The sequence below is a fragment of the Grampus griseus genome (assembly GCF_964374135.1).
Source record: "Grampus griseus genome assembly, chromosome: X".
Taxonomy (NCBI): Eukaryota; Metazoa; Chordata; class Mammalia; order Artiodactyla; family Delphinidae; genus Grampus; species Grampus griseus.
In genome coordinates, this window is record NC_138999.1 from 89,288,456 (window position 1) to 89,300,815 (window position 12,360).

The window sequence follows — 12,360 nt, forward strand, 5'->3', positions numbered from 1 at the left end:
GGAAAATGAAAGCTGTTTGCACCGAATTCTGACACCCTGTGTCTCCCTTCTCCACTTGCTAGCTCCAATGGGGAGGGAGAGTACCTTCCACCTGGCATTGCTTCTGAGTAGCTTTGTGAACTCCTTTGAGCTATTATGTTGGCTGGTACTTTGGCTTCTTTGGCTCCCAGCACCAGCTGATGCCCTGAGCTGAGTCCCAGTTGGGCAGGCTCTATTGCTCAGTGCTATAGCTGTCTCCAGAGCATTGTTCGTGAGACTTCCAACAGGGCAGATTTGTGCAGTTGACCCATCTGGACAAGGTCTATAACAAGTAGAGCTCTGTGCAATAAGCTCATCTCCATAGTCCACCCCCCCCGCTACCCCCGCCTTCGGGCTGCAGCAGCCTGACACCCCAGCCCCACCATAGAGAGTATCAAAGAGATACTCTCTGCTCCTTTCAAAGGGGTATTGCTTGTGGCCTCTCATTGATTGGCACTACCTGGGCAGAAATGGGAAAACAGGGATTCTCTGCCCTCTCAATTTAATCTCCTTTCTTTAGCCAGTCCTTTAGTTTTAAATCTCCTTGGCCACCAGAGTCATAATTAATATTTTCAATAAGGTTAATTTCTGGTCCAGCTACCCTGATCAGCCCAGAATGCTCTCCTCAAAGCCAAGAGACAAGAAGAGTATCTCAGTGAACAGGAAAGAGCAGCCAAGCTCAATAGGAAAAAAAGGGGGAAAGAAGCTGAGCTCTTGGTTTGACTATAGGATTTGCTTTGGTCTTTGGATTTATTGACTTTCCATTTTGAACACCATTTTGAGAAAGGGAATAGAGGAGGGAGGGGAAACGAGGAAGATGAGAGAGAGAAAAAGAGAGAGAGAGAGAGAGAGAGAGAGAGAGAGATTAGACTCACATAGTTAATTATTGTAGGTCCAGAGAAAAAGTCAAGATGTTAGAGATCATTTGATCACATCTGTCTTCCAGTTGTTTAGCTCAGCACTTTAATCTTCCCTTTTTCAGTTCTTCACAGTGGGTCATTTCAAGGGACTCAGAGTACCAAGCCCATGCTTCCCCATGTCCCAGTGGTATGTCAGGCCTGAGATGAGCCCTTCACACCCCCTCTATTCTGACATTTCTGGTAGCTTCAACTGACTGCTTCCCCTCCTCACTGTGGAAGGAGAAAGGAAGCAAGAGAAGGATTAAGAAATAACTCCAACCTTCTAACTTCCACAACTCCATCCTGAGATTGGCCAAGTCAATATTTGTCCAGGATAGGGGTCCTCTATATACCTAGTTCCTCCCTCCTTTAGGAACCTTGAAGCCCACTTTATCCCAGACGAGGTTACATGGCACTATTATATGCTCACTAAAAGGAGCAAGTTGGAAATGAGGGGTCCTGGGAAATAAAGAGACTTTGGAGAAAAAGAAGAAACAAATAAAACCACAGCTAACAGAAGACTCCCTGAGGACAGTTTCTGTATTGTACTCCTCCTAGGTCCTACTGCTTTGGATTTCACTTTTCTTAAAAGGTTTCTAGCATCGCTGAGTAACTTTCTTGAAGACCAAGCATTTTTCTCTTTTTATACTCCATACCAGTCAAACACACCCTGCTGCCATGTTAATTAGTTAGGGAATAAAACAAATATTTCTGAGACCAGGAAATTCAGGTAGATCTGGAAGGGTGGTCTCTCTGAGAGTCCAAGATTTCTGACCTCATTCTGACAGTATTGAGCTTCCAAGGAAGCTTGAAGACCTCTCTGTTGGGTCATATAGCAATGCCCTACCCCAGTGCAGCCGATGACTGTTCCAACCTTGCTGAGAGGTGGGGAATCTATCCCCTTGCCTTCCTTCCACAGTCAAGGAAACCTGACTGGGTCACACAGGACAGCACTTGTGGATGGGAAAGACTCCCTATTTGAGCCTGTGGTAGAAGGTACAGAGGGCACAGTAAAGGTCAGGCTCTGGGTGGGACGTGGCAGGGCAAAGATTGGTACAGATTAAGATGACAAATGCCAGAATCTAGTAGCAGTGGTCTGAATAGTCTCCACCAGAGAACTGAAAAACAGAGAAGCTCCTGTCAGGGAAGAAGGTCATCCTGGCCCCAAGAACATGTCCAAACCTTACTCTCATGAGAAATGGGATAGTATGGAGAAAATCTGAATTAGGGTAGGTAAGCCATCTTTCTAAGTAAAGCCACCATTGGCACCCTGCATTGTAGACCCACATGGCTTTGGGATTGGCTGCTGAAGTTCTGAGTGGGAGATCAGGGAGGAACTGTTCAAGCCTTTGATGGAATCTAATGCAGGGGGAAAGCCCACCCAGGAGGAAGCAGGAAGCCAACAGCTGGACTCTTTAGCTCCTATTCACAGTGCCTGGTGGATATCTTCTGACCGTAGCACTTTATAGACAACCCAGTAGAAGATGTTGAAGATGAGGAAAGTGAAAGGGAAGACAGCCCGGGAGATGGTGTCAATCCTCTTGGCCTGGTCCACGTAGAGTTTCCGCATGTTTTCTCCTTCCCTTAGAAGAGGGGCTGGAGGTTGGGGGCTATAAATGCCAGAACCTTCCATTGGACCTCCATCCCTTGCCTGCAGGCAGTGGCCCAGGCCATAGCCACGGAAATAAAGGCGACTTTCTCGGGTGATATCTTCCTCCTGGAATTACATGGAAGAAAAGGCAGAATTTGAGGTCACAGCTCTAAGGCAGAGGAATAGAGACCAGGCCACACAAATATCTCAGGTGGTGCTATGCAGACAGGGTGGCTGGGTACACAGGCCCACTGCATGTTTTTTTATGACCACAAAACTACTCATGAGATAGATGTATGTTAAGCAGCTATATGTGGTATGGATGGTATATGTTATGATTCCATTTGCAGATAAACCCCGAGCGGCCTTTTTAAAATGCATAACATCATTTAGAGCCATCTAAAACTCAGTGAAGTGCCACCTCACCGCAAGAGGGACATCTCAATGTCAAGTTATCTCTGACGGGTAATAAATAGAATAAACAGAACAATGAAACCTTTAGAAAGCACAGCTGAGATATTTAGACTTGGGAACTTGACTTTAATGACTTCCAAAAGCTGCAAAATTAATTCTGCTTGTACATAGTATCTTAACAAAAATGTTTATCTCGACTTAAAGCTGAAAATTCCAAAAGTTTCAAATAACCTAGTGGGCTATCTGAATTATCGTAAAGGTGATCATGCTCTTGCAGATACGTGTGCTTCTAGGGTAACATTTATTACCCAATACACATTCCATTCATGTACAATATATGCATTCTGATGAACACATTAACACTGAAGAGGTAAATTTTTATATAAGCATTAAGCAATGTAGCAGACTACACAAAGTTTGTCTAATAAATGACAGCTGAAAATCTTAAGTAGCTATAACACAGCTGAGAGCCAGAAGGTAAGGCCACAAAGATAGATAGAGATCTAGAGAGAGATGGAGAGGGAGAAGGAGAGGGAAAAGGAGAGAGAGAGAGAGAGAGAGAGAACCAAAGCCCCTCAGTGATTAACAGAGAGAACTTTACTCATATAAGAGCCTTTCAGGGCCCCACTCAGAGCCTATTTACTCTTGGTTTCTATATAACCCAAACCTGCCCAATTTTGGCTACTTCTAAAGGACATACTGCCATCAGAAGTAGTGGTTCACAGCCTGGAAATTAGACAGAGGACAGGTAAGTATATACCAAAACCTAGAAATACTTCATTCAAAGATGGTTATAATTTTGTAAAGTATTGATGTTTACAGGAGTAAAAGCTTCAGCTATGTAAGAAATAACCTGAAGTGAAATGCCCCCTTGTGGGATGGTGCCAACTATCTTCTCAGTTTGTCCAGGGCTGAGGGCTTCCTGAGACTAGGGCTTTCAGTACTAAAACAGAATAAGGCACATGTATGTTGAATGGATGTGACAGATATACATAAAATGTAGATAAAAGTAGATTTTACACATGCTATGCAGTTAGAAGGACATCATAGGGTGTTTATAATGAGATCTCTGTAGCTATAGTAACCCACTGAAAAGTGGTTTAATCGATGAGATGTTGGTGTGGTGGGCCCCAGTGAGCCTTGATTATGACAGCACTAGAAGGCCTAGCCTGTCACTGGGCATCAGAGGCAGACAAGCTTAGGTTAGAGATTTATCAACAGATTCCACCTCTTTCTCTGCTTCCTGTGGGCTCATAGTACAGACGTGGGAAAGGGCATCGGTCTTGCTCACTGCTGTGTCCCCAGTGCCTAGCACAGAGCTGGCATCCAATAGGCACCCAGTAGACATTAGTTGAATGAATGAATGGACTGATGAACCACATGCCTCAGAGTAAAGGACAGGGAACGGCTTTGTTCTCATGAAGCCAGCCTCCTCTCAGGATCTCAGACTGAAGAGTCTACTCAGAAGAGAATCTTAGCTACAGAGTACTTGGCAGGAAAAGCAATTACTCCTTGCCCCACCACTGCACAAGGGCGTGATGCCCTTCGGCCTTTAGAAAAAGTGGCACCTTTGGCATAGAGAAGGGTCTCTCTAAGTTTGCCCACCAGAGAGCCTTGCTATTCAATCCTCGATTTTTCCAGTCTTTGTGAAGAGAGTTGTACACGTGTAGGCCAGAGGCAATTCACTCCTGTGGTGGTGCTTTGACCCTGAGTTGTTGTGGTGAGGCAGCCTCAGTTCTCTCCTGAAAGTTCTTTACATAACCTGTCACCACAGGCCTTGGCTCACCTCATCTGTATTCTGTAATTCATTTTCACACTGTTTCTACCAGAGAGGTTGTGCTGGACCCATTTTATAGATGAAGAACTAGAGGCAAACAAAATATCTCCCACATAAGTGAACAATGAGGGGGTAAATAAAATGATTTTTCGTTTTGCTTTCCAATTCAGAGTCCCTCAGACTCCCTGTTCCCTGCTGCTCATCCTGATCCTCTCAGCTCTCCAGCCAGAGGATACAAGCATGGAATATATTTGTTTGCAAAAATCTCTGAAAGAGAAAGTTGAATCCAACTGCTCTTTCTGTTTCTATAGATCTGATTATTTCCCCTTTTCTCCAATCACAGTAAATCTAAAGGGAATTATTGGGAAATATTCCAAGGCTGGAAAAAGCTATTTCACACAGGAGAGAAAATATGGCCAATAGAATGTCATCCTTGGCTCTTTTTAATTTTAACATGTTGCACCACTTGTAGTTGGGGGAGCAAACATGAGTGGCCTAAAATTCAAGGGTGGGGATCCTGGATTTGGGTATTACCTATTTAGGCGAAATTCTGAGGTATGTGTGTGTGTGTGTGTGTGTGTGTGTGTGTGTGTGAGGGACAGTGGAGGCTTAAACTCCACTTTGTGGCTTCCATGGCTGTTGAAATAGAACATTTCTGTGGCAGATATCTATAGGGGAGGAGGGCTGGGGAGCTAGAGAGGAAAGATATTCCAAAACCAAGCTGAGGCGGGAATGCACGGTGTGGAGATGGGAAGGGGGGATAGATATTGAGTGATATATATTGAAGTGAGAGAGGAAATTGGAGAATGGGGGAGGGTCTTGGGGGATGGAAAGAGGCAAGCAGGGTTCTGGGATCAAGCGCCTGAGAGGATTTGGCAATATTTTGAAATTTCTTCCATTTCTCAAGTTATTCTATTGATAATGGTAAGGCTCTTTCTCTTTCCATCTTGAAAGAGAGCCCTTGCCAATCAGCCTGCAAAGGTTGGTGGAGTAGATTCTGTGGCTGCTGTGTCCAGAACCTGGTGCCAGGGCCTGTTGAGATTATAAAAAAGGAGAGACAGACTCTTCCCTGTGGGGTTTCTAGACTAGCTGGGAAGACAAAGTGGAAATGTCTGGGGGAAAAAATTGAGCTATTGGAGTGCCCAAAAACCCGAACGAACTTTTTGGCCAAGCCAATATTTTAGACCGTGACTTTGAAGGAGATCACCATGCTGTGGAGATGGGTGGTTGAGGAGAGATTTGAGAAGAACAGAATGAAGTCTGGAGCTGGGTGAACAGCTGGCTGGCTTCTAGAATACTCCTAACTTGTTCTTGACTAAGGGATCCCTGAAAATCATATGGATTCTCTCTCTCCCTTAAGAGGGCTCCTCTCAAGACTAAAAACTGCTGCTCTAGCTGGAACAGCAGGGCCCAGAGAGAGGTTCTAGAAATGGATTAACCCTGCATCAACTTTTTCTACCTGCTCAGTGACCTCTAGGATTCTGCTACATTTCTTCTGGGATGGCAGTGGCTTTAGGAAACTCAAAAAGGGACAGGACTAATGGCACAGGTTTTGGTTTTCAGGTTTTATTTATATTAATCATAAGCCCAGTCCACTTTGAGGCAGGATCCAGGTGCCTAAGCAGGGCCCAGGCTGATGTTATAACTTCGCAAATATTGAGCACGGGTTATGACAGACTTCATTATGAAATCAGGATCACCCTATACATGACCAGGAGGGGATAGGCTGTGAGCAGTTGGAGGTTGGAGAGGTGCAGGGAAGGGGGCGGGACTAGTGTCAACCTGGAGTAGCTCTACAGTAACTGCAGCAGTCTTCTGTTGCCTGGACACCCACACAGGCAATCTAACTGGCAAAAGGACTCTGGAACTGGTTGGCAGCCTGCTCTTCTTTCCCAAGGTAGGCATTGAGAAGGCATCAAGATAAAAACCCCTATAAAGATAAGATTTTGGTACCTGCGGGCAGGCTTGACACAGCTAAAAAGGAGGTGGGGACAGTTAGCTTAGAAAAGGGTGCATCTACTTTTCTTGCCCTTCTGCCAAGTCCATATATTTTTTCTAAGTCTCAGCATTGGATAGGAAGGCTTTTAGGTCTCTTGAAGAATCGGTCCTACTCAAGGAGATGTAGTTATGGATCAATCCACTAGAGGGCGGGTTTCCCAGGACACAACTCAAGGACTGAAGCCAGGCAAGAATTGATAAATTCTGACAAACCACTAGATGAGGCAGGAGCCCTGCCCTCAGCAGAAAGGGACCTTAGCAAGGAACATGAAATCCCGGAGGATAATTTTAATGCAGACATATGGTAAGGGTACTCCAGGAGCAGCTGAAGTGGGAGGTGGGATGTTAAGAAGAGAGAAGAACCTTAGTGCTACAGTGGCCCCGACAGGCTAGAGCCAGTGGGCTTAGATAGAACATTGTTTCCTCTCCCCCAAGAGATCATATGTGCCTGCCGCTTGGCTTTGGAGCCTCCAGATAAGGCAGAAAACAAGGAGTCAGAGCTCAAGACAGGCCAGAGCTCTGTGTGTCTGATGATTAAGTGACCAGTATGTAGCTCAGCAAAGGCTTTTAGCTTTGCTCATAATTGGGCACTGGCTTCTGTGAGAGTGGCCCAGGCACCTCTGTTGTCATGGCAACATACCTAGCACCTATGGTCTGGGTAACGGTGGGGAGGAAGAACTGCCTCTGTTGTCATGATGACAAAATCCCTGCTCTATTTCCCCAGGTGATCACTCTACTGTAGAAGAAATGGGGTTAACAAACAAGAGCGAGGGAGAACAACAGCTCATGCCCAACAACTCTGATGCGCCCAATGAAGATCAAGGTGAAGAAATCCAACAGCCAGAAGAGGCAAGTGGTGGTTTTTCAATTCCAGTTTAGTTATGGGGACCCTTTTATAATGCTCCCCTAGAAAGGCAACAATGCCTGATCTGAATTCTTAACCACCAAACAGTATATGACAACTTGGGGTACCTTCCTCCTGGGTGGGAGGAGAGTCAGGAGCAACCACTAATTATTCTCAAAGCAATCTCATGTTAACTAACTTGACAAGGTTCTAATATTGGCTAACATTTTTTCAGTGCTTACTATGCCCATGCTCTTAATCAGTCTGCTAGACTGCCCTACAGGAATTAAGGTCCCATTGGACAGAAAAAGAAATAGAATCAAAGAGGTTAAAGTACTTAGCTTATTTGTGACCAGCTTGGGACTAGAATCCAGGGTCCTGATTGCCTGTCTAGTCCTTGCAGCCTAGGTCAAGTCTTGGTTTGTGGGAGGAGTAGTAGGGAGGAAGGAGTCCAAAGGAGAAAGGAAGTGGGCCCCTCCCTAGTTATACTCACCATGCGTTGGCACCTCTGCCTTCTTCGAAGTCGCATGAATTCCTTATGCTGACGGGAGACAAAATTGACAGCAGCGTACTCCAGCAGGGCAGCGAACACGAAGAGGAGGCACACAGCCATCCAGATATCAATTGCCTTCACGTAGGACACCTGCAACATCCACCAATGGAGCAGTCAACTTTCCAGGAGTCCTTCCATGGCCTGTCCAGTGAGTTGCCAACCCATATCAACTGCCTGCTGTTCTTCAGTTTTATCCTGAATTTATTCTGGTTTTTAAAGAAGCTTCCCATGATATATCCCATTGTCTGAAGACCCATGTCAAAGAGATCGGGCTATCCATCATCCTTCACCTCTCTGCCCTCTCCACCCTCCTCTTCCATCTGCCTTTCCTCCCTACACTTCTTTTCCTTTCTTTCTTTCTTCTTTCCTTACTTCTGCTTCTGCTTCTTATTATTCTTTTCACTCTTGTCTTCTGATTCTTTTCCTTCAATAAAAAGCAATGAACATGAATGCTGTATTTGTTTGCCTTCTGTTCTCTCCTAGGGTCATCACAGCTGTGGTGGTAATTGGGTGGGGTGCGTTATTCCCATGTGAGACACATGAGGACATTGGAGGCCTTGAGGGGAAAAATCTTAGCCAAGATTACCCAGTGAGAAGATAGCAGTAGGGCTTGGGGATCCTGGGCTTTCAATTCAGTGGTGCTGCCCTTTACCTAGGCTGTAGTATCAATATCAGACTAGGAGGTCCTTCCTTTGCTTCCTCCAACCCTATTCTTCCTTGACCTTGTGATTTTTTTCCTGCTGTTCTTTGTGAGAGACCCTGGTGGGGATTTGAACTGAGTGGTGAGTGAGTGCCTCATGTCTTACAATGAAGAGCAGAACAGGGCAGGGATCCCAATGGAGTGTACAAATCACCCCCGGCTATGGATGCGTCTCTCATTTCAAGGCACTGCTGGCTTCTGCTTATCCATTCCTTAGTGCTCTCCTCTACTACCTGCCTTGGTAGCCTTTAAGTACAGTCAGCCCTCTGTATTCATGGGTTCTGCGTTTGAGGATACGAAGGGCCTAATGTAAGGGACTTGAGCATCTGCTGATTTTGCTATCTGCAGGGGGTCCTGGAAGCAATCCCCCACTGGTACTGAGGGATGACTGTACTTTTCTCTCCCATTTCCCTTGTGAAGAGTGAATGCTCACTTCTCCTGAAGCAGGGTTGTGGCTGGGTGGGACCAGAAGGGAGGCCAGAGCTCAGGTTTATGAAGTCCTTTCACTTCCTCAATCAGATCACCTCCGTACATTGTTTTGAGCAGCTGAGCTCACCTTATGGGGCTCCCCAGCAGGAGTAGGACTAATGACAGGCAACTTTTTTCATCAGCCTCTGCTATGTTGGACAGTGAGGTTGCTGCAGGTTCCAGTTAAGGAGCAGGTCTCACTAGAGAAATCTTCCACCCCAGTGGTTCTTAACCAGGGCTGACTCCCCCCAACCCCACCCCACCAGGGGCCTTTCAAAATGTTAGGAGACATTTTTGGGTGCACAATTTTGGGGTGGTGCTGGCAACTGGCATCTAGTGGGTAGAGGCCAGGGAAGTTGCTAAATATCCTACAGTGCATAGGACAGCCCCTCCCAACCCACACATTAAAGAAAAATTATCTCACCCAAAATGATGATAGTGCTAAGATTGAGAAACCCTAGGAAGACACTGGAACTCACCAAAAAAGATACCCCACATCCGAAGACAAAGGAGAAGCCATAATGAGATGGTAGGAGGGGCGCAATCACAGTAAAATCAAATCCCATAACTGGTGGGTGGGTGACTCACAGACTGGAGAACACTTATACCATAGAAGGCCACCCACTGGAGTGAAGGTTCTGAGCCCCACGTCCGGCTTCCCAACCTGGGGGTCCGGCAACGGGAGGAGGAAATCCTAGAGAATCAGACTTTGAAGCCTAGTGGGAATTGATTGCAGCACTTTAACAGGACTGGGGGAAACAGAGACTCCACTCTTGGAGGGCACACACAAAGTAGTGTGCGCATTGGGACCCAGGGGAAGGAGCAGTGACCCCAGAGGAGACTGAACCAAACCTACCTGCTAGTGTTGGAGGGTCTCCTGCAGAGGTGGGGGGTGGCTGTGGCTCACCGTGGGGACAGGACACTGGCAGCAGAGGTTCTGGGAAGTACTGCTTGGTGTGAGCCCTCCCAGAATCTGTCATTAGCCCCACCAAAGAGCCCAGGTAGGCTCCAGTGTTGGGTTGCCTCAGGCAAAACAACCAACAGGGAGGGAACCCAGCTCCACGCATCAACAGTCAAGCGTATTAAAGTTTTGTTTTATTTTTTTTGTGGTACGCGGGCCTCTTATGGCCTCTCCCGTTGCAGAGCACAGGCTTCAGATGCGCAGGCTCAGCAGCCATGGGTCACGGGCCTAGCCGCTCCACAGCATGTGGGATCTTCCCAGACCGGGGCATGAAGCCATGTCCTCTGCAATGGCAGGCGGACTCTCAACCACTGCACCACCAGGGAAGCCCTGTGAATTAAAGTTTTATTGAGCTCTGCCCACCAGAGCAACAATCAGCTCTACCCACCACCCGTCCCTCCCATCAGGAAACTTACACAAGCCTCTTAGGTAGCCTCATCCACCAGAGGGCAGACAGCAGAAGCAAGAACTACAGTCCTGCAGCCTGTGGAATAAAAACCACATTCACAGAAAGATAGACAAGATGAAAAGGCAGAGGGCTATGTACCAGATGAAGGAACAAGATAAAACCCCAGAAAAACAACTGAATGAAGTGGAGATAGGCAACCTTCCAGAAAAAGAATTCAGAATAATGATAGTGAAGATGATCTAGGACCTCGGAAAAACAATGGAGGCAAAGGGGCTTCCCTGGTGGCACAGTGGTTGAGAGTCCACTTGCCGATGCAGGGGACACGGGTTCGTGCCCCCGTCTGGGAAGATCCCACATGCCGCGGAGCAGCTAGGCCCGTGAGCCATGGCCGCTGAGCCTGCACGTCCGGAGCCTGTGCTCCGCAACAGGAGAGGCCACAACAGTGAGAGGCCTGCGTAATGCAAAAAAAAAAAAAAAAGAATGGAGGCAAAGATCGAGAAGATGCAAGAAATGTTTAACAAAGACTTAGAAGAATTAAAGAACAAACAAACAGAGATGAACAATACAATAAGTGAAATGAAAACTACACTGGAAGGAATCAACAGCAGAATAACTGAGGCAAAAGAACGGATAAGTGACCTGGAAGACAGAATGGTGGAGCTCACTGCTGCAGAACAGAATAAAGAAAAAAGAATGAAAAGAAATGAAAACAGCATAAGTGACTTCTGGGACAATATTAAACACAACAACATTCGCATTATAGGGGTCCCAGAGGAGAAGAGAGAGAGAAAGGGCCAGAGAAAATATTTGAAGAGATTATAGTTGAAAACTTCCCTAACATGGGAAAGGAAAGAGCCAGGAAGTGCGGCGAGTCCCATACAGGATAAACCCAAGGAAAAACATGCCGAGACACATAGTAATCAAATTGGCAAAAATTAAAGACAAAGAAAAATTATTGAAAGCAGCAAGGGAAAAATGAAAAATAACATACAAGGGAACTCCCATAAGGTTAACAGCTGACTTCTCAGCAGAAACTCTACAAGCCAGAAGGGAGTGGCATGATATACTTAAAGTGATGAAAGGGAAGAACTTACAACCAAGATTATTCTACCCAGCAAGGATCTCATTCAGATTCGATGGAGAAATCAAAAGCTTTACAGACAAGCAAAAGCTAAGAGAATTCAGCACCACCAAACCAGCTCTACAACAAATACTAAAGGAACTTCTCTAAGTGGGAAACACAAGAGAAGAAAAGGATCTACAAAAACAAACCCAAAGCAACTAAGAAAATGGTCATAGGAAAATACATATCGATAATTACCTTAAAAATGAATGGATTAAATGCTCCAACCAAAAGACACAGGTTTGCTGAATGGATACAAAAACAAGACCCATATATATGCTGTCTACAAGAGACCCACTTCAGACCTAGGGACACATACATACTGAAAGTGAGAGGATGGAAAAAGATATTCCATGCAAATGGAAATCAAAAGAAAGCTGGAGTAGCTATACTCAGATAAAATAGACTTTAAAATAAAGAATATTACAAGAGACAAGGACACTACATAATGATCAAGGAATCAATCCAAGAAGATACAACAATTATAAATATATATGCACACAACATAGGAGCACCTCAATACATAAGGCAACTGCTAACAGCTATAAAAGAGGAAATCGACAGTAACACAATAATAGTTGGGGACTTTAACACCTCACTTACAC

At 45.7% G+C, this 12,360-nt stretch overlaps 1 protein-coding gene across 2 annotated transcripts in view; it reads right to left on the bottom strand.

Annotated features, from left to right (window-relative positions):
• Positions 1 to 211: 211 nt before the first annotated feature.
• Positions 212 to 12,360, bottom strand: part of LOC309839669 (glycine receptor subunit alpha-4) — a gene marked incomplete at both ends in the record, with an annotated part of 30,836 nt that continues 18,687 nt past the window's right edge. The window contains 2 exons of one of the 2 annotated variants that reach the window (XM_082681525.1): positions 212 to 301; positions 8,035 to 8,184. In XM_082681525.1, the coding sequence (XP_082537651.1) occupies positions 212 to 301; positions 8,035 to 8,184 (240 nt within the window). Of the gene's footprint in view, positions 302 to 2,343; positions 2,635 to 8,034; positions 8,185 to 12,360 lie in introns of those variants that run through there. The other variant, XM_082681526.1, reaches the window with a different exon arrangement.